The sequence below is a fragment of the Arvicola amphibius genome, chromosome 5 (assembly GCF_903992535.2).
Source record: "Arvicola amphibius chromosome 5, mArvAmp1.2, whole genome shotgun sequence".
NCBI lineage: Eukaryota > Metazoa > Chordata > Mammalia > Rodentia > Cricetidae > Arvicola > Arvicola amphibius.
Window position 1 is genome coordinate 148,557,602 of NC_052051.1, and position 22,319 is coordinate 148,579,920.

Here is a 22,319-nt window from a genome sequence, read left to right on the forward strand (position 1 = left end):
GGGGGGTTGAAATAGCTTTTAGAAACCTGATCTGTTGTTTGCGAAACACAATCGCTTTTTTTTTTTTTAAAGCGACAGGGTGTCTAGACGGCCACGTGACGAGGCCGGAGCCGGGCGCGCCACTGCGCAGTGGAACCAGCCGAGCGGAGGACGGGTGGGGGGGCGGGAAGGAGGCGGCGGCGGCTGGGGGCGGGGGAGGGAGGGGTAGAAGGGGGGAGGGAAGGGGGCGGAGGCGGGAGGCCTTGCGGGAGGCGGCGAGCCCCGGGCACACTCGCTCGCAGGTCGGCTCACAGAGGATCTTGTTCCCGAGCTGCGCCAGCAGAGCCAGCCGGGCGCCTCGCTCGGTCCGCTCGCCGCGCCGGAGAAAGCTGCTCGAGACGCAGCCAGCCAGCCGGCCGGCGCCACGCCGCCGAGCGCTCGGCCCCGGAGTCCCTGAGTGCGGCGCGGCGAGCCCCCAGCGGCGGCAGAAGGACTCGAGCGCCAGGAGAGGGCGGACGGGGGACTAGGAGGCTCCCGGGCGCGTCGAGGAGAGTCTCGGAGGAAGAGGCAGCGAGAGGACACCGGGCCTTCTGCCGCCACAGTCGGGTCGGGGCCAGCAGCTCATGCGGGCAGCCTCGGCGGCCACCCGTGACCAGGAGAAGGGGCACCGGCGGCCCCCACACTAGTCTGCTGCTTGTGCCCTCAAGGGCTAGAGCTTGCGACCCGCCAGAGCCCGCCGCCGCGCCGCCCTCCCCCGCGCTGACAGCCCCCCGGGGCGCAGCCGCCGCCGCAGCATCTTCTGTCCCTGCTTCCCCAGCGCCGAGGAAGTCCCCGCCGAGGACCTGGGCCCCCGGGAGCGCAGGAGGAAAGACCAGAGACTCTAAAACACCCAGACACGCAAGATTGAAGCAGCCTAGCCAGACCTTTCTGTGGATTAAAAGAAATACATTTTTTTTTGGCAGAAGAAAAGGAAAGGAAGACCGGCGGGGTTCTGTAAGGAAAAAAAGGGGGATGTAACTCGTGGATACGTTTTTTTCTTCCCCACCCCTCGAACATCTTGTTCTACTTTGTAAACATTTTCTCTTTTAAACCCGGGCTCCATCCGGTGGCCCCCAGACCTCCGAGGTGCGAGGAGGTGTTGTTTTTTCACTGGGGGCTTTACATATTTGGTTTTGGTTTTTTTTTTGTTGGTTTTTTTTTTTTTTTTTGAGAGACCCTACAGACGTCTCACGCGGGGTGAAGTCTACTCGGCCCCCTCCCTCTAGTCTTCGCGTGCACTGAATTCGAGGAGATCCGGTTACTAAGGATATAGAAGAAAAAAATAAATCGTGTGCTTGCTTTTTTTTTAATTGCCTGCTTCTCCCCACCCCCAAATTAAGTTGCTTAGCAAGGGGGAAAGAGGCTTTTTTTTTATCCCTTTCAGTAGCTCAGCCTAACGCCTTTCGTTCTTTTGCCTCTGAGGATCTTCCATGTAGGAAGCCGAGGCTGGCGAGCCCGACACTCGGGAGCCACTGTAGGGGGGCCTCTTTTGGGGAAGGCGTCCACCGAGGCAGTCTCGGCCGCCCCCAGGGAAGCGGCGGCCGCGTTCCTCCGGGGCGCGCCGGGGCCCGAGAGCCGCGCAGGGCGCGGGCCGCGCCGGGTGGGGCAGCCGAAGCGCAGGCCCCCGATCCCCGGCGGGCGCCCCTGGGCCCCCGCGCGCGCCCCGGCCTCCGGGAGACTGGCGCATGCCACGGAGCGCCCCTCGGGCCGCCGCCGCTCCTGCCCGGGCCCCTGCTGTTGCTGCTGTCGCCTGCGCCTGCTGCCCCAACTCGGCGCCCGACTTCTTCATGGTGTGCGGAGGTCATGTTCGCTCCTTAGCCGGCAAACGACTTTTCTCCTTGCCTCCTCGCCCCGCATGTTCAGGACCAAACGATCTACGCTCGTCCGGCGTCTCTGGAGGAGCCGTGCGCCCGGCGGCGAGGACGAGGAGGAGGGCGTGGGGGGCGGCGGAGGCGAGCTGCGGGGAGAAGGGGCGACGGACGGCCGGGCTTATGGGGCTGGTGGCGGTGGCGCGGGCAGGGCTGGCTGCTGCCTGGGCAAGGCGGTCCGAGGTGCCAAAGGTCACCACCATCCCCATCCCCCAACGTCGGGTGCAGGGGCGGCCGGGGGCGCCGAGGCGGATCTGAAGGCGCTCACGCACTCGGTGCTCAAGAAACTCAAGGAGCGGCAGTTGGAGCTGCTGCTCCAGGCCGTGGAGTCCCGCGGCGGTACGCGCACCGCGTGCCTCTTGCTGCCCGGCCGCCTGGACTGCAGGCTGGGCCCGGGGGCGCCCGCCAGCGCGCAGCCCGCGCAGCCGCCCTCGACCTACTCGCTCCCCCTCCTGCTGTGCAAAGTGTTCAGGTGGCCGGATCTCAGGCATTCCTCGGAAGTCAAGAGGCTGTGTTGCTGTGAATCTTACGGGAAGATCAACCCCGAGCTGGTGTGCTGCAACCCCCATCACCTTAGTCGACTCTGCGAACTAGGTAAGAAGTTGTTCTGTGCCCACCTTTCGTTCCCTCTGGTGCGGAACTGCTGGTAGAGTGCCCGAGGGTATGTGTAGCCCCCCTCTTTTGGAGGAGAGCCGGGAACTCAATCAGGGAACGCACAAGGGGAAGCTTGGACATTCCTTGGGGTTCCCTTTCAATATTCTATCGCACTTCCCCTCCACCCTCCGGAGGAGGACCCATGGACACTGCTTCTGCTTATAGTGAACAGACATGCTGCAGAAAATAAGACACTTATTTCCCGGTCAGCAAGGGAATACAGAGCGAAGTGGGGATCACGCTTTCCCCGCACCCGGAAAGGCGTTGAGGTGTGTGGCCGAGTTGGATTCGGTCCAAGCCCTCCTAGCAAGGCTGGGAGAAACTAGCTATAAAAGCTGGAACGTCTCCTCTCCTTTAGTAAATAAGGACAGTCACGTGGGGCACAAGTGGCCCAGATACTGTCCTGGCATCACGGCTTTGGAGTTTGGGGGCAGTGGTAGGATGGAGACCGAATTGGGTGTCCACTCTCAGCTGTGCCAGCTTCAGGGTGAGAAGGAACAAACAGCCTGGAGAAGTTGGGTGGCTTCTTCTTTTTCCTTTATTTTGCACCGAAAAAGCATACAATTAGTGGTCTTAGAACCCCAGCCCCCTGCAGACCCTCTTCTTAATTGCCCTGGGGCCTGCGCTTCATGGCTGGGACAGTTGAGCAGGTTACTATCCATATTATCTTCCTAGCTCTTCGATGTCTTCTCTTTTCGCCATATCTTTGCTTAAGGTGGAGAGGGGCGTACGCTGCTCCCCTCAAGTATTCCAAGTTCAGCAGCGCACTTAGGGTGCTTTTTCTCGGGTGGGCTGGGTAGGAATCCCTAGTTGGGCGCGTGGGTGCCAAGCTGAGTAGCGGGGGCGGAGGTGAATTGTGCTTGTAGAGGTGGGTCCGGCCGGGGGAGCGGGTTCTGTACTTCCCGGACGCCAAGCAGCCCCGGGCGCCCCCCACCCTGCAGACTGTCCTGTACGGGGCTCCGCCGGTGGAGTCCTGGCCCAGCCGGTGGTTTCCAGCCCGGCCCGCTGAGCGCGGCGGCGGCGGCTGCAGCAGACGTGGAGGAGCGGAGCGCGGAGGCTGGCGCCAGGCGGTCTCTTTTGTTTATCTGACAGCTAAATATCAAGGCAATCACCGCCTCGCGGCCCTGCCTCCAACCCCCACAGCTAAGACAAACAGTTGGGCTAAAAGAATGCCTGAGTTATCATAAGTTTCTATCTCTGTTTCTCATGGCTCAGTCTTTATATTCTCTTACTTTTTTAATTTCAGAGTCCCCCCCTCCTCCTTACTCCAGATACCCAATGGATTTTCTCAAACCAACTGGTGAGTAGATGATTTTTCAAAGGTCTTTTCCTTTCTTAGAGCCCTGGTTTCTGTGTCTAGCTTGGGGCCTGGGGTGGTGCTTAGCTTGCTCAAGGCAGTTACAGTTTCTCTGTTTCAGGTTTGGGAGATTGTCCCTGTTGTGATTGGATTTTTCCCCCCATAAAGATAGCTTCCCCCCTCCCCAGATAATGTTTTACAATTTGTTCCCTTTTCACGCATTTGAACCGTGTGACGGAAGTTAGTTCAGCTTTAACACATGGAGGCTTTTAATCCATTGAATGTCTTGGGAGCCAAATAGGACAGGTTGATGGAAACATTCTGAAGCTTTGAAAGCGCCAGAAAAGTCTGGGTAGCGACAGTTAAATGGATGAGGAGAGGAGGGGTTCAGAAGCCTCAGACAGGACCAGTTCAGAGGGGATTATCTCTCCCTGTTGAGCCCCCTATAAGTCAGTTTTGTCCTGGGGTTTCGGAATTCTTGGTAGAGAGACCATGAAAGTTTTCAGCATCGCTCTGCCTGCCTGTTGCTTTGTCACTGGATGGCAGGGGGCCAGGGCAGAAGCCCATTTGAGGCTGGCACCAGCCCTATTGTGGTTGTCTGCATTCAACTTCTGGCTGGCAGCACCAGGCCCATCCCTGTAGAACTGACAGTGCCAGGGGACAGGGTCAGCAAAACAGATTGGGGATGACAGCAGGGACAAGCCCCACATCCTTCTTACAGAGGAAGAATTACAGAATCATTCCCTGAAAGTTTTAACAGGGTTAGCCTTGTTTTGTTTATTTTTGTGCCTGTTCTATGTGGCAGTTATAAAAATGCAACACTGTACATCTTTGCTTTGCCAAGGAGAAGGAAAGCTAAGGGGTAGGCACTAGTTAGCTCTTGGAACCTTCTGCTCCAAGAGTTTTGGCTGTTGCCCCCCCCCCAATAAAAATTTTGTGGGGACATTGTCAGTAAGTTAAATACTTACTGAATGCGTAAGTGAAGGCCCAGCTAGCCCTCCCTCCACAAATGGCACCAGTTCTCTCAAGTTGGGAAGGCGTTGCTGCTTGCCTGGTGCCTGCATACTAGGTGGCCTGCAGAGTATGGGATATTTTGCTTTCGATTTACAAAACACCAGATAAATGGTTATTAATGACAAGATAACTGGCTCTCTGTATTTGCAACAAACTTTAACTGGCCTTAGCAAACTCTAAGGACTCTAACGTGCTTGAGTTTGTGGCTTAAAGAGTCAAGAATCATTCCAGGAGGGTACTTCTCCAGGGGTCCACTTGAGTTCTCTCTCCTCCCTCCTCCCTCCTCCCTCCTCTCTCTCTCTCTCTCTCTCTCCCTCCCTCCCTCCCTCCCTCCTCTGTCTCTGGTTTTGTTTTCCCTCTGTATCTTTCAAATGTGGGGAGTTAACCTTAAACAGAAAGAGAAGTCCCTGTGGCCTTAGAGGTGACAGCTATGGTAGACGTTCCCCTGAAGTCCAGACTCCATAGGAAAGAAGGGCCACGTGCTCTTGGGTTTGCAGAAGACATACTGGGTAAATCTGTTCGCAAGATTTAAGCAGTCATTCTGGCAGGCCAGGACCTCATTTTCGGGGAGTGGAGTGATATATTTATTCATTAGCAAGTGTTGACATTAGGTAGCAAAATGTGTGTAAACAGAGAAGCCACAAAGACAGGAATGTGCCATTTCCAAGGAGGGGAGCCACCTTCCCCAGATCAGCCAATAGGAAGTGATTAACCTGCCAATCGGAAACCCTGGCAGCTGGTTACTCACCCCAAATGTTTTGCCTAAAACAAAGCAAGAAAAAGGACCCAAAGGCAGGCACCATTGTGTAAGGAAGAACAAGGGTGGCAGAAAAGCCCCTGCAGAGGAGTGGTCAGGACAGACCGAGCAGACTCGGACTGGTCTAGAGGGCAGGTTTTGCTGGTTGTGGGGACTCAGGGAAACAGATTCAGGGGGCTTTGCTGTCACACATTTTTTTCCCCACCTCGTGTATAGGAAAGTGCTGGGACCTGGGAGATTCAGATATTTCCCAGCCCGAGTTTGAAGAGTTTGGTGTTGGGTTACATAGGTGAAACAGGAAATAGGGTTTTACAGTGGACAACTGTTAGAATCTTAATGAGACAGCACAGCTGAGGGGATCCCTTTTGTGACATCTCTGTTAGAAGGGACTGGGATCTGGTGTAGTTGAACTGGGAGCCTTTGGAGGCTCTGGCAGGTTGAACTAGGAGCTCAGTTTGTGATGGCTGCAGCCTCTTGAAGTACCTGGTCTAGGTCTACGCCTGGTTCTGTATATAAGCTGGCCCCAAACAGTTATCTGCAGGGAGTGTTGGGCATGCCTGGACCTCAGGGCAAAGTGGCTGTGACTTGTAGGCTTGGCAAGGCATGAAGGTGTTCCCGTTTCCCCCACAAGGAAAAAGAACTTGCTGTTTGTTCCTAGATCTCATTTTGTAGAGTTGGGATGCTTGAAGGTACCACTTCCTGTGAGCACTGTATCTGCTGCCCCGAGGCTGGGGACTGGCTGCTGAGATGGCCTCTTCATGCAACAGCTTTCTAAGCCTAGCAGAACGCCTGGCAAATTGATCTGTGATCTGGCCCTCTTAATTAAGTCTCTTTTAAGACTAAGTTGTACATGAGTTTGATTATCGTTTATTTCCTTATTGCTTCAGTCAGACACTCTAGAAAGCAGTACCTGGGAAGTTCAGAACTAAGTTGGAAAGAACTTTAAAAGTTCCCCAGGCTCTAGGCTGCAGTTTTGTTAGACATGCTGGGAGAAGGGGGATGTGTGTCTGTCTTCCACAGAACCCAGGGCTTAATTAGGTGCTTGGTAATAGATGGTGGTAGAGGAGATGGGGAATGGCCGGGCTCTGCTGTCTGCCAGACTGGGCTCTGGGGAGCAGGAGATAGCGATGGAAGATGAGACTCTGATTTGAGAGATTTACCATTGTAGAGTGTTTGGGTGGGTGCAGATCTGGCCCATTTTTGTAAGCCTAGGGTATAGCTGGGGGCTGATCTGGACACCAGAGACTGGCTGAACCTGGCCAACACCAGGGAAGAGGTTTAGAACTTGGTGGCCTGCTTGGGAATGGAAACCCTGGGGATAGGAGCTGGACCCGGGTTGTTCAGCTCCCTGGGTGGCCCCTGGCCCAGTCAGTGGCACCTCAGTTTACCTGGGTGCCTATCGAATGTGTTGCTGCTTCACAGGGGTGGTAGGGAGGCCTAATTAATGTGTGTAAATCCCTCCTGAGATCAAAGGCAATGTAGAGGCCAGAGCACGGTTCATAAAAATCACTTGTGGTTGCATCTTGGAGCTGTTTCACCTTTGATGTGAGCCAAGCTGACACCCTGACTGAGGTCTCCAGGCCCTGCCCTGGAGAGGGCCAGGCTTAGCCTTTGAAATACACCTTGCCCCTGGCATTCTGCCAGCTGGAGCTGGGGGAGTGGCTATGGGGTGTCTTCCCTTTGGGGGGAGTGGAGGAGGGGAATGAGGAGCCAATCTCTAGAAAATGGTGGGGTAAGAATCGTAATTTAGAAAGTACAGGCTTGCGCCATGGGGCTAGGACCGCCCTTTCCTGCCCCCCCCCCCCCCCCATTGTTTTCCATTTGATTATTAAGCGTATCCTGTAAAGCTGTATATTCCTGGTAGGAATTATCCTCTCCCCTGAAAAAATGAAGTTGTATACAGCCTTCTCTTTCCCCCTGCCCTGCTAACCACTCCTTCATGCTCCCTCCCATGCAGAAGAGGTTTTTCTTTAATTTTTAAATGCATACTGAGCAAGTGCTATATACCCAAGCGCTCCACCTCCCTTTCCTCCCCACTGGAGGGTTTTGTTGAAGAGTGAATCTTCTTTCTGACTTTGGGAAGAGAAGACCTCAGAGGGAAGAGGGATTCTCAGCAAAGGACTTCTGGAGGGGGCGGGGGGGTGGACGGACGGACGGGACTGTGTGTTGGACAGGCTTGGTAGTCTCCTTCCCTTTGGCAGGGACAGGAGGCAACTATTGTACCACTGAAGGGCCATCAGGGCTACTTACTGGCCTCCAGGCTTCTCTGTTGCCTACCAGTGTGGCCAAAGGGGTATGTGCTAATGCCTGGTAGCCTGGTCTGGGAGAACTAGAGTCTGTACAAACCAGTGGAGCCTTTGCTTTCCCAGAGCCAAACTTTCTATGGGGACTTGGGAAGAAATTTGGTGTTGGCAATGGTGCAGAAGAAACTTCCAGTTCCTGGGGCCTGTGCATTTGCGTTCCTGGGGACTAATGAGCTGTGATTCGTGGGCGTTATTTTTTTGTTGTAATTGCTTAGAGGGAGCCTGTAAGGGTCCATGTCTCTCTCTCTAGGGTCTGTGTGTCTGCTCTCTCTCAGCTGGAATTGTCATTGCAGTGAGGTCACTGCTGAGTACCTGGGAGGGAGGGGAGATGCAGAGGAGACAGAATTTGTAGGTTAAGGTCTAGTAAAGACAATGGAAGGAAACCGTGCCAGAGAGATTGTGTAGGAACTGAGGCAGGCAGCCTTGTAAGAATGGGGTTGTCTGGGCAGGTTTCCAGAGGTGGGTTTGGATCAGTCTGGAAGCAGGTAGAACCCTCCTGCTTGGTCCTTGCTGAGCTGGCAGGCTCAGGTGATAGAAATCAGAGAGTCCACTCAATCCCTACATTTGTTATCTCCATTAAAAGGGAAAATGTTTTTTTTTTTTTTTAAAGGCCACAGTGAGACTCTTGTCTATGGGAGTGGGAGGAAGGGGGCTTTGTCCCTGATGGGAGGAGAGAGAATAGGGTTGAGAAAGTACACTTCGAGCCTTCCTTGACCTTGGGAATTACCTGATCTCAATGGGAGACTTGTAATAGAAGAGAAATTCCAGTCAGTCTGTGATTGAGCCTGACTTGACTAATGATTAACTGGCCGCCTGGAGCCCAGACGGGTGACAAGGTGCTGTGGTCTGTCTTAGGCTGCACCACGAAGCCGAGTAGACCATTAATAATCTGCCTCGTGCTGGCTGTGAGTCAGCCCTTTGGAATGTGTGGTCTTTCTTTCATGCTGTTCAGTGTTTGTAAGAATGAACGCTGATTTTGTTAATAATTTATTTATTTTTATGTGCATTCATGTTCTGCCTGCATGTATGTCTGTGTGAGGGCGTCAGATCTGGGTGTTACAGACAGTTGTGAGCTGCCATGTGGGTGCTGAGAATTGAACCCTGGTCCTCTGGAAGAGCAGTTAGTTGGCTCTTACTACTGAGCCATCTCTACAGCCTCTGACTCTGATGTTCTTTTTGTGCTTATTTACCCCTCTCTCTCTTTCTCTCTGACTCTGCAGCAGCCTGTCCAGATGCTGTGCCTTCCTCCGCGGAAACCGGGGGAACGAATTATCTGGCCCCTGGGGGGCTTTCAGGTAAGACACTCTCTCTTCCTAGCAATTGCTGGAGGCTAAAGGAATGGGGGTGGTCTGTTGCCACCCTGACTGGTCTGGAATTGATCTCATTGTCATATGCCTTAAACTAGACATGGGGTGACTGACTGTAGTGCCCTTCCGCCTGTCATCCTGTGGTCCTTTCTTTATGTGCCAGAACCTTGCCCTTCCCAGGAATGGGGAAACTGGAATCAGCTGAGAGCTGATTGTGCGTGAGACATGCTTTGTGGTTATATTTTATTTTTACTAGATTTTGTGTGTGTTCATTACTCACATGTGTTTGGAGGACATCCTGTAGGAGTTGTTTCTCTCCTTCACCCTGTAGGCCCCAGGGATTGAGTGTACGTCATCAGGCGTGGTGGTGGGTGCTCTTATCCTGTGAGCAATCTTGCCATCCCTCATGATTTTTTTAAAGATGCTCCTAACTTCCATTTATTAACTTTGGCGAGACCCTATGTGCTTATGCTTTTATTTTGCTCTTTGCGCGCATGCCTTGAAGAAGACAGACCCGCGTTTACTGGGCACAGCCCAGGTGCACGCTGGATCTTGGTGGACTGTGGGGTTCTGTTGCCCCAGGACAGGGGCTTGCTGTAGACAATAGGCGCCTACGCTGGACAGGCCTTCTTCGGGGCTCACAGACCAAAGGCCTGGAGAGATGGATCCAGGGAGAGCTAGGATTGGAGGAGGTACCCTGGGGAGAGAGCCTGTGCCTTATTGTCCGTCTCTGAGGACAGGAGACACTCTGGGAGGCAAGACAGTTCTTTTCTAAAGATGTTTTTGCTTCATTTCTCCTTACCCTACCAGGTCATCATATTTATTTTCTAAGAACTAGCTAAAACAAGAGGGAAAGTCACCTGGGGTGGGGAAAATGCCAGGACCTTTCTGGGCGCTCAGTGTAACTGCTAGCCTTATGGTCACTGGCGGGGGCCTTGGTGTAGCATCCCTTAGTGAAGTTGTGGGTCCTGTGCGCCCTGTGCTGTGGGAAGACTCTCCCTGACTAACTGTTGAAGGGTTGCCCCTGTGAGTGGTTTGAGGTACAGTCCGTTCTGGACCCACATCCCAGACTTTCCCCTCCAGGAATTGAGCCTGCTGGGAAATGCCTGTAGGGGGACCCTTGTTTGTTTTGATTTCAGTGCAGTGTGTACTCTGACTGTTATCTGAGACTGAGGGTATTGTTTACTCAAACCTTCTAATGAGAACTGAGCAGGAAAAGAAGGACCCCAGAGGGAGAAAGGGGGTGGGCCCTAGCAAGCCAAGGAGGGAGCCAATATGGCCTGGGAAGTCTGCATCTTTTGCTAAGGCTGAAATGAGGTGAGAGTTCTCAAAAGAAAAGACCAGGAGAGAATCAGAGCAAAGTAATAACACATTCAGGATGCTGTTAACTCGGCTTTATTTATTTATTTATTTATTTTTGGTTTTTTTGTTTTGTTTTGGTTTTTCGCTGCTCTATTTGTTAAGTTCTGGGTGTGCAGGGAGGAGCCCTGGCTTCTCCAAACCACATGAAATAAGCAAGGGAAGTGGTAGCTTTTGAAAGGGGCTTTTCGGAAGGCTTGTCTTATTGATAACATCTTGTCTGTCTCCTCTTCTGGAGGAAATGACGATACCAGGCTGAGAACCACCAGCCTGAGAGCTGCTTACCACTCTGCCCCAGGAGCCAAACAGCATGACCTGGTCAGCGGACCCCGCTTCCCTAAAGTTCTGCCAGTTCTAGAAAGAAGCTGGGAAGCAGCATTCTAGTGCCCCTCCCCCAGACCCCCTTGGCAGTGGGCGAGGCTCTGCTAGGATGGCATAGTATGTCGTGGTGTAACAGAACTGCAGAAAGAAAAAGGGAAAAAAAAAGGCCTCCACATGAAAGAGCGTTTGTTTTGAATTTTAGCTCTTGGTTTACTAATTCCCAAGGCTTCGAAGTTGGATCCCTTTCTTCTTTCTGGATGCAGTTGGAGCCATGTATTAATGTGCTGGGGTGGAGGCTGTTGTAGGAAGGACTTTTTGGGTTGATGCCAGTGGTTTGGGGGTGTCTTAGAGGAGAGGTGACGGGCACAGAGAGAAGCTCAAGATCCTCTTTGTTCTGGGAATGTCTCTTCGTGAGCCTAGGCAGAGGGCTTCATACATTCTGGAAGCCCAGACCACCTCCTTTTAAACAAAGGTGGTGCTAGGGTTGTGTATAGGGACTCAATGTCTGCTTTGCTTAGATCGAGGTCTTAAGGGGCAGGGGTGTTGAATGAGGCCGAAGGAGATGGGTAGGGGCTCCTGTAGTGGATCCTGTGGGGTGAGGTAGGGCCGGAGCAGGATGGGCATCAGTCAAGGTGGGGGACGGTGACACCCCCCTTAAATAACCTCTCAGAGTCTCTTTCACAGGCCCTGTGTGCTGCTTTCCTTCCTGTCCTGCCCTGGCTAAGAGCGGGCTTTAATGAATGGGGCTCAGTTCAGGGTGGGAGGAAGGTCGCCAGTGTGAGCCAGGGCTTGATTCTCTTGGCAAGGGAAGAAGGGAAAGCGAAAACAGCCCAATGTGAAAATGTGCTGCCTTGGAGATGGGGGTGGGGCGCGCTCAAAGGCCTAGCCCCTCCTGAAATGCAGGGGTGACTCCAAGGCTGGCCCTTCCCTTTCCTGCACGCTTGCAGAGGGCCCGCCAGAGGAAGGGGAGTGGGCGGGGACTGGCCCTGGGAGTAGCACCCTGGCTTCAGGTTGGAATTCCAGCCTTGCAGTCTGGTTCTGGTGGGGGGAGGGCAGGGGGACAACAGGCCAGCTCTTTGCAGACCTGCAATGAAGCACCACACCCCACCCTTACAAGTTTCCTCAGTCTGGGAAAAATGGGACATTTTTAGAAGGCAGTAATTTGGTTCCAGGAGATTGTACTTTCATTTCTGACAGCCGGCTTTCTGAGACAGATGGATTGCCGTGTGCAAGCATGTGAGTGTGTGTGTGTGTGTGTGTGAGTGTGTGTGCGCGCGCGCTCACACTGCAGACAGACAGACTCCTGTGTTGACACTTGAGCATTAGAGATGCCATGCCAACAGGCAGGATCCGAGAGAATCTGGGGCCCTGCTCTCACGAAGTGGCTCCTGCATGAAGTTGTGTGGGGACTGCTATTTGGAACAGTTCAGGACGGCAGTCTTGGTAGCCCGCGTTCAGCCTTGTCTCTGGGCACTGACGTCTTTTGGAAGGCGTGCAAATCCAGGTCAGGTCCTTGCTACTGCTGCTTTGACTCGATTGAGTCAGGGAGACCCACCTTGGCAAGAACTGACATAACTGGGAAGCTTCTATAGAGCTGAGTAGAGGAGACAGCCAGGATTTGCATCTGGGCTCTCTACTACATCTCGGGAACTGGCTTAGTGTCTTTGCACCCTCTCTCTGGAGTTGGGTGGAGGGGCTGCATGTGGCTACTGGGAAGTCTTAACTGGACTGATAGGTTACCTAGTTGCAGGCCCTTCCTTCAGAGATACTGACTGGGTCTCTGGAACTCCCGCAGAGAGCAATGTTGGGGGCCTGCAGCCATTTACAGCTACTTCAACTTGCAAAGAGGAATTCCCAGGGTCGGGGGTGGGGTGAGGGGTGGGCCCTGGAGACTTGGAGCATGAAGGAGTCTTAGGGGAACTGAAGAAACTGCATCGACATCTCCTGTCTATGCAATCATGCTTGTGTGGAGGGGTCAGGGGCCTGGGGGAGGGCGGCTAGGCTAGTTCCTTTGCTTAGGGGTGGAAGGGTTTCAAGTAAGTACTAAATTGACCACGAGGACAAGTCTCTCTCCCCTTTAATCCCTGCTGGCATCTGTCTTAGTGTCCGAGGACTTTGAAAAACACCTATATAATCTGAAATGCCCTGGCTCAGTCCATGGCCGACTTGGGCTCAAACCAAGTAGCTCAGGAGGCTTGCTACATTCTGGTCTAAGGAAAGCCATTCAGCTGAATGTGAATGAGTTTTTAACGTCTGGCATGGAATTGTGATATTGAGCTAGGGAGTCCTGGGCCTCAGGTGACTGCTGTGTCCCCAGCACCCTACCTGGTTTGGCTGTGTTTTCAGAGCACTCGCTGGTGAGCTCACAGCTGTCACGAGGATGGGCTCTCAGAGTGACCAGCAGTGACCACCTGTTCCCTCCAGGCCACTGTGGGAAATGACAGTCTGGAAGTCCAAGAATACAGGTCTAGTCTCTTTACACCAAGTCAGTCTGCTGGCTCCAGGCTAGGGAGGCTCACCTGATGTTACACCCACGCCCTGGTGTAGACCCGTCCTAGGCAGCATTGGGGCTGTTGGCGGGCCTCTTCTGTAGGACCTGAGGTCATGGGCCCCGCCCCTGGTGAACGACTCCCTGATAAACCTCTTTTGTCCTGGAAAGAATGAGGTAGTCAGGCAGGGGTTAAATGCAGGGTGACAGCATTTAAAATCTCTGGAGCAAATTTGGGCTGCTCTGCCGGCTAGACTAGATGGGCCGCTGCCTCTGTATCCTGTCCCCAGGCAGAACCCAGTCCAGCCAGCAAATGGGGGAAGGGCTCGAGAAGGCCAGGCCAGGGTGGCAGTGGCTTTGGCTGTGCTTCTGCAAACAGCCTCCCCCAGCTCCCCCTTGGGCCTCTTCTCAGCAGAGCCTGCTTGCTATAGATGGCTTAGACTTTTTGAAGACTTCTGGGGCCAGCAACAGTGAAAGGAAGAGGTATCATAGATTCATGAAAAGGTTTGGCTTCTTTTACCTCTTTCCATATTAATCCCATAATAATTTCTCTTTATATGGTATTTCGAATGATAGCAGTATTTTTCTGTTTCTGAAAGCGTATTGGGCAAAGTGTGAACCCTCACACATCATAAGAAAGCGCCCCACCATGAACTGTAACCCCAACCTCTAGATCGGTCTTTGTTCACCTCAGTGTAGGCTTTGCACTTTGGGCAGCACTCCAAGTAGGTGTCTTTCTTTAATCCCGCCACTTGGGAGGCAGAAGCCGTCAGGTTGGCCTAGTATACAATAGTGAATTCTAGTCCAGTCAGGGCTACATGGTGAGACCCTGTCTCAAAAAAAAAAAAAAAGAATCTTTTAAAATCTTCAATAGCTAATATGACAAGATAGGATGTTGCTTTTAATGTCAAACATCCTGTCTTACGAGCATGTATTATCTATCGTCCTGGCAAAAATAAGTGATTACCAAAGTCAGAGGCAGGTGGATCTCTGGGTTCAAGGCCAGCCAGGGCTGCTGAGTGAACCAAAAAAAAAATAAATAAATAAAAACAAAAAACAACCCTAACACAGTTGCTTTAGCCTGGTGGGTTTTTTGTTTGTTTGTTTTCAAGTGCAAAGCACTAATTCCTGAACTTGCATTTATGGCCCTTTTGAATCTGAACTTTTTCTTTGAAAATGTTTTCTTAGATTGGTTTATTTTATTATGTGTATGAGTGTTTAGCCTGAATGTATGTCTGTGTTCCACACTCATGCCCGGCGCAGGAGAAAGTCAGAAAAGGGAAGTGGAGTTACAGACAGTTGCAAGCTGCCGTGTGGGTGCTGGGAACTGAACTTGGGTCCTCTGCAATAGCAGCCTGTGAGCTTATAGTGCTAGCTTAAACGCTGAGCCGTCTCTCCAGCCCCTTGCTTGATTTCAGAAACCTTTGAGGAGAATGTCTTCCTCCTATGTGTTGTTAGGTTTGCAAGAGTGCTGCTTAGTGCTGCATTTCCTTTCCGGGTGGTGATGTATAGTTCATGTGCCCAGTGTCCCTGATGGCACATTTCATGCTACGCGGGCTTCGCCACAATTTTGACAGCTGTAGCCCATAGTGAGTTTTAAATCTATGCAAGTGTTATCTTACTCACGAACAGTGAGTGACTAGTGAGAGGTCACTAGTGAGAGGTTTCTCACCTGTGCTGGATCCTGGTTTCCATAACACCTACAAATCTCTGGGACCATAGGTGTGTGTGTCTCAGTGTTGAGCATTCTCTCTTTCCCTCCCTCGCTCATTCTCGTGTGTGTGTGTGTGTGTGTGTGTGTGTAGCTCTGGCTGTCCTGAACTCACCTTGTAGCCCAGACTGGTCTTGAATTCGATATCTGCCTGCCTCTATCTCCTGACTGCTGGGACTAAAGGTGTGAGCCACCACATTCTGCTCAGTGTTGAGTTTTTCAACCTTCCCATTTCCATGCAAGTTGGAGAAACCTAAGTAGGAAACTTCGTTTGTTTGAAATGGGAAGTCTGACCTCTCGGTCTGGGGTATGGGAAGTGCACCTACTACTTCTCTCCAGACGCCACGGCCCCGGGGTTTGCCCAATGCAGTGACACAGAGCCAGAGAGGGTACAAAGGCTAGCTTCCAAAGCCTAGTAACCGAGACCCTTTCAAGGCCACTGGAGCCCCATGGTCCACATGACATCCCTCCTGTATTCTCTTCGCGGAGCCTGAGAGAGGATACTGTACGTTCAGCCACCATTGGCCCTCACATCTCTCTCCGTGAGGATTGAATGGCCCAGCATCTGGCTGCCTGCCTACTGTCACACGGAGGCTTCCTCTTCGGGCTATTTTCAGAGGGAGGATATTATTAACTGCTGAGGCACAGTCCTCAATTTAGTGGCTAACACACCAAGAAAGCTGTATTTACTTGATTGCAGTTAGTCCTCTTATACACGTCGGTAGGAGGGGGTGGCCTCCCCTGGCCCTTCTTCTCCCCATAAGGTCACCTTGGGGATCCCAGCCGTTGGCCCAGTTCCTAGAGGAAGCTGCCTCTGTAGAGCTGATGCCTGCCTCCTCCTAAAGGTGTAGGAAAACAATAACTGTTCCTGCTAAAATGGAGACCGAGTGCCGTAAAGCTGGGAACTGGGCAGGCAAAGGCGGCTTTTTGATGGGGTGTAGGACAGTCATTAAAGCAGCGATAACTTTCACCTTGTCAGCTAACAGGAAATATCGGGACAAGACAGGAAATTGCATCATCGCTCTCTTTTTAGGAGAACTCCAGAAAGAAAGTTCATGAAGAGTAGTGTGGCTGAGGGAACTGCCGGGCACTGCCCGCTCTTTTTTTTGCCCCCTTCTTCCCTTCTGTTCCCATGAGGACTTTTAGACCATTTTCTTTAAGAAAGAGGCTGTTTGAGAGCTTTATGTTATTTTTATTATTAAAAAAAAAATATTTCCCCAGAAGGGGTCACCTTCAGTTGAAACGCTAACTGCAGCCCTTATTTCCCAGTTTACTGTAGAATCCTTCATGGGTTTTTCAGCTTCCTTCCCCGAATGGTGAGGCCAAGCAGCTCTTGGCTGGGAACTAATTTTGGTTTGGCTTCGGTATCCTAAGCCTGAGCTCCACCCAGTGTCATTAGCTCAGTTTTAACTTGCAGGGAAAAAAAACAGTAAGGCTAGGTAAGAATTTACTCCATCCTGTCTTTCCACACCAGAGTTGTCTTTCTGGAGAGGAATCCGGCATCAGGCTGTCTGTTTGCCCTTCTCGCTGTCCCTGAGGATGGGACCGGCCTTTGACGATCCACAGCTATATATGTTGGTCCTGTGGCTGACAGTGCATCAGGAAAGCGTCCCCCTCAAAGGAGGGGTAGACCTGATACAGCATCCATGTATTCATCCCCTGCGCATCTGAGGCCTCTCTTTGATGCCCTACTCTGATGGCTTGGGTTGTGAGATCCTGCTGCCCCAGAGCAGGGGAAGTGGAGACCAGAAAGAAAGACTGACTGTGTGTGGCTGGCTGCTCTCACCCCCACCCTCCCAGCTTTTTCCCTTAGCGTGCTTTGTTTTGTTTTCATAACACAACAAGAGCCCTGGGGTGTGTAAAAGTATTGTTGAACACTTGCTGAGGGTAACTTGTCCAAACAGAGCAGGACGCCAAAGCAGAATGCTGTGGGCAGGTGGTGTACCCGCAGAGGTTGCCTGGCCGGCGCCTACCTTGGAAACACCTCTCAGCCTGTGCCAGCCACTGGCTGGGCATCCGTTCAGCCCAGAGCAGGGGAGTCTGTCTTCCTATCTGCACAGAGTCCAAGACAAGCCATGGCCTTTCTGGCTGGCCCTGCTGAGGCACTGTGTCCTTACCTAGTCCCAGGTGGCTTCACTCTGCATCTCTCTCCCAGGTGTGAAGCTCAGTGGTGCAGTTGTTTCAGGAGAAGCTGATGTGTGGATTTATTCGTTTCTGATATTTCCTGAGAAGTTAGCATGTACCAGGCTCTGTACAGTGTGGAGGATCAGGGTCTGGCCTCTTAAAGGAATAGAAGGAAGTCAGAGAAACAGTCTCCCCGAAGGCAGGGGCAGCTTTTTATGTAGTCAGCCTGCCTGCAGAGGTGCTGGGATGGATGGCTGTCTGGGAGATGAGCAGGCAAGATTTTTCAGTCATGAGCTCTGCCACTGCTCTGTTGAGAACTGAGCACAACAAAGTTTGTAGATAGAGGTCTCCTCATGGTCTGGTTTCAGCCCCTGCTGCCTGGTAATAGCAGTGATTTAAGACATGATGCTAACTCATCCTGCAAACCCCTGCTAGGCTGGGGTGGTGGTGGTGTGTACAGTTCGCAAGAAATGGCCAGGGAGCTGAGTTCTTAGAGACCGCTGGAGTGTGTGTGTGTGTGTGTGTGTGTGTGTGTGTGTGTGTGTGTGCGCGTGCGTGCGTGCAGCTTTACACAGCATCCAGTATTTTGACAGCTAGAGGAGAGGTGGGTATTTCCAGAGCCTGAGATTACTTCTGAGACCAAACCCTTTGTGAGTGAGGCCATGATTGACCCGGGGTTGCTTGTACATAGTAATCTATGAGTACATTTAGCAAGGTGTTTCATTTCTGCGCTCATCTTGCCCTGGGGGTTCCCTGGGGACCACCTGAGACTTCTGTGAGCTCTGAGGATCTACTAATTTAATTATCTTCGTGCTTCTCTGGTGTCTTGTCCGGCTGTTGATTTGGAGCTTGTGCCAAAGAAAGGGAAGAACTGGTCCCAACTCCAGTTTCACCTTGTGGAGCTGGGAGCTTCTGTCCCTTAGCCAAAAAGATGATAGATAGGTGAGCAGGCCTGTGGCCGGTGACTCTTGTATTCGTTCGTGTCTCTGTGGTCTTTTTACTTTTAAATCTGGGACCTTCGCTCAACAGACACAAATGAGTCCAGAACCAAGATAATGATAATTTGACAGATTTGCCTGTCTGCACTTTTTGGGGGGTGGGTGGGGAGATTTTGATCATTGCCCCTAGCCCCTAGGAAAGGTGAGGGAGGGCCATCTGAGCTGTTGGTGAACTCTGCTGTGGTGTGTGGGAATTCTTGTTAACCCCCTGGCAGGCTGCCTGTTAAACAGCACTGGCCCTCCCCTCAGCAATCAGTAACCAAGGGGGAAAAGAAAATATTCTGCCTGCTCTGGGTGTGCCTACTACTTAAAGATGGGCCCCTTTTCTAGTTCTAGGGGTATTTCCTGAAAGAGTCAGAATCCTATGATTGGCCTCCTTCCACTTCCCATACATTTGTGGTTTCAGGAGGAGGTTGTATTCCATAGGACTTAAAAGACTGATTGACTGTGGCCTGAGAGTGGGGGGGGGGCACAGCCACACACTGTTGTCTTGTGGACCCCAGTTTTCTCATGCGAAATGAGGGGATAAGCTTGGTCACCAAATCCACACCCCTCCCCAAGATCTGCAATGCTTTGACTCTTGAATTCAAGGTTGGGGAAGCCAGTGTCTAGGGAGTCACCAGCCTCTGTCTGCTCTAAAATAAGATTATGGTTCTTTATGCGTCTTGGTTTGCAAGCTCTTCTAAGATCAATGAAAGAGGAGGGTCCTCGGCCCAGGGAAAAACTGCATATACCCACACTGACATTTGCATACGTTTTAGGGGAGTAGGCTCAGGGTGATGGGTAGATGCCCTGGAGAGAGAGGGGACTTCCTTCCCTTCCCTTGCTGGGGATCAAGCCAGAGTCTTCAACACAGTTAACAAGCAGTCCGTTGGTGAGCTGTCTGCCTACCTGCTTATCCCTTTCTTTCTGTGGTAAAATATACTTAACAAAATTACCAAATCCCCGATTTCTGAGTGTATTATCCCACACAGAGAAAGCAGCTGGGGGTGGCAGGGAGGTGAGACAGGCCACTGCAGATATACTAGCCAGATTGGAACCTACATCATGTGAGACCAGAAAATCCTCAGAATTTGGGCCACTCTACAGAAGGGCAGCCATGCATGGTGGACTCCAGGTCCTTGCGGCAACACCCTTGCCTGGAAGAGGACTCTGGGAGCCTGGCCTCCTGCACTGCAAGGGTGGAGCTTGGAGGGCAGGCAGGCAGGGAGACTCGGATCTAGGAGGTTCTGGGTGCTTTGGGGGTAAAAGGGCTGGGATGGCTGAGCAGTGACTGTATCCAAGCTGGGGAGATTAGATTACAGGGACAGACAGAAGTAATGATTAACTTTTCCAGTCTGCACGCTGTCTCCAGGCTGTCTTTCTGGTTTTCCCCTGTAAGTACAGTGCAGGCCTTGGCCTGGCCTGGCCAGCCCACGTCCTGGGCTGTAAAGAAAAGAGGAATGAGGGTTGGGAGGGAAGGAGGGAGGGAGCTTGCTGGAGAGGGAGGCCTTTCCTTCAGATCCTGTGCTGGAATGTATTTGCCGGAATGCCGTAAATATTCAAAATGCCTTCCTGTCCAACAGTTTTCATAATTGTTGTGGGATGGGGGAGCCTGGGGAGGAGGGGGTTGAAAAGGATGCTTGTTTCCCTATTTTCCTGTCCTCTGAAGGTTTTCTTACTCTTGGGAGAGTTGGAGCTGGTGGTGGGTAACGCTTGGGAACTGGATTCAGTGTGACATGTGGCCTTTTAAAAGTGAGGTCTAGGGTAAAAGCAGACAAGATGGTTTTGTGTTCTCTGTGACTGAGAATTTTTGCCTTTTTGGAAGACTTACTTAGTGTGTTCATTTATATTAGAAACAAGGTTGTAAAAGTTAGCATACAGCCTGGCAGTGGTGGCACCCGCCTTTAATCCCTGCACTTGGGAGGAGACAGAGCTAGTGAGGGAGGGAGGGAAAGAGGGAGAGAGAGGGGGGGGGTGGTATGGCATTTTTGTGCCTATATATGTCATACTGTATAATAGGATTCTTGCTGAACTTCTAGCGTGCAGCTAACATACTAGAATGATTAGTGAAAGGAGCAAGGAGAACTCAGATGGCTCCCAGTCCTTTCTGTCAGTTCTTGGGTGTACATTTATCAGCATCAAGCGATGGCTCTGCAGGTGAACCCAGATCTGGAATGTAGTAGTTCTCCAGACTGGCAGGTGGGTGGTTGAGCAGGATTTGACAGGAATGTCCTCCTTGGATATTCAAGTGGGCTTTGTCCCACTGCTGCCCCACTTCTTCTGTTTTCTGGGGGTCCGACCAGGTCCATACCAAGAGATGATGCTGTGCAGACCTGGGGGCTCCAGATGCTCAATTACAAAAATCTACCCTCAGGAGATGGCTGACTTATCCTGGGGGTCATGGTAGGAACTTGGTCATACATTGTGGAGGGGGAGGGGGAAGAACCGTGTAGGCAAACTCGAGAGGTAATTAGACTGGATGTACACTCAGCAGCAGCCAGAGAGGCCATTTACTGTAAATATTATGAATGGAGTTGGCTGGGTTGGGAGTCCCCACCCTTCCTCTGAGCCTCAGAGCTGGGCAGAGCCGGTCTCCTCAGGCGGCAGCAGCAACAGTCGGGTACATGTTATAATTTGCATGGCTGAACACAGGGCCACAGGAAGCCGCGTCAGCCCAACTGGCGAGACAGACGAGAGCTTTTGATTTGTGCGGCTTCCCTTCTCTGCCCTGTGCTACCCCTTCAGGTTTACTCTGCTGGCTAAATGGTGCTCTGAGGAGGAACCCTTTGGCTAGGGGCTTTGGGTGGGACCCGGGGTGGGGAGCATGGTAGTAGTGACATCTCAGAGCTGAAGTCAGTATTTGGCATGATTTGTCCTTAAGGATCAAGTTACTTATCATCCTTCTAGACCAGCAGGCTGTCTGGAAGCTTGGGGTAGTTTGCAGGAGGATGGTTGGAGAGAGGCTGCTGGGCTCCAGGCAGGGGTAGGCCTTTTCTTGGGGACTCAGCTTTTTCCAAAGACGAAGAGTGACAAGAAAAGGAACTCTCTTGGAATTAAAGAAACAACAACCAAATTGGTTTAGAGTTGGAAGTGGTGCTTTCTCTCTCTCTCTCTCTCTTTCTCTCTCTCTCTCTCTCTCTCTCTCTCTCTGCTGTTTTGTTTTGTTTTGTTTTTTTTTTTTTTACAAATTAAATGCAAAACTGTGCCTTCCACCTCCGAGAGATTTTCTTGCTTTGGAAGGGAGCGGAGGTAAATGGAGCAAGGCTTGGCGATTACTAGTTGGGTCCTTTGTTCACTGCAAAGTCATCTAGGGACCCATTCTGCCCAAACTGCCTTCATATAATTTATAGACAGGTCAAACTGATAAGTCCCAGGAGAGCAAGTCACTTGGCCAAGGTCACAGGGTGATTTGCTGGCCAGGGAAGCTGTTGCACTTCCCCCTTCTTGGCTTGGCTTAAGGGAACTGGACCCTGACTTGAGTTCTCCCCCTGAGCATTTGGAGAGGACGTTGGGAACAAGGGCTTTCGTGGCCTGAGGTAGCTGCCTGCCCATAATAGCTCATCTTTTTTGGGGTTGGGTGGGGAAGACAGGGTTTCTCTGTAGCTTTGGCAATTCTGCAACTCTGTGGACCAAGCTGACCTCAAACTCAGTGAGATGCACCTGCCTCTGCCTCTGGAGTGCTGGGATTAAAGGCATGCGCCACCACCTGGCTGTAGCTCACCTTTTGATCCTAGATGCGAGATCCCGATTCTGTTCTTTGGTGTGTGATGTGGGCCTTGTTCCTCTCATAGAAGGTGGGATGGCAATGCCAAGTCTCAGACCAATATTCTGAGTCTTTGGGAACCGCACCAGTGTGTGCAAATGCTTACTGAATGTTCTGTTAGCCTTGGCCCAGAACTGTCCTCCACTGCGTGGTTGTCTGGGCACAAGGCATGTATGGGTCAGCTTCTTTTCTGTTTTTTTGTTTTTGCTTTTTGGGACAGGGTTTCTCAGTTTAGCCCTGGCTGTCCTGGAACTCTGCAAAGTCAGAGGTCTGCCTGTCCCTGCCTCCCACGTGCTAGGACTTAAGTGTGTGCTACCACCGTGGGTCAGAAGATGATTGGGTGTATGTAGCATAC

At 51.9% G+C, this 22,319-nt stretch overlaps 1 protein-coding gene across 1 annotated transcript in view; it reads left to right on the forward strand.

Moving 5' to 3' along the window:
- The first annotated feature begins 289 nt into the window (after positions 1-289).
- Positions 290-22,319, forward strand: part of Smad7 (SMAD family member 7) — a 29,103-nt gene continuing 7,073 nt past the window's right edge. The window contains exons 1-3 of the mRNA XM_038330761.2: positions 290-2,480; positions 3,787-3,840; positions 9,132-9,206. Of these exons, the coding sequence (XP_038186689.1) occupies positions 1,874-2,480; positions 3,787-3,840; positions 9,132-9,206 (736 nt within the window). The 5' untranslated portion in view covers positions 290-1,873. The remainder of the gene's footprint in view (positions 2,481-3,786; positions 3,841-9,131; positions 9,207-22,319) is intronic.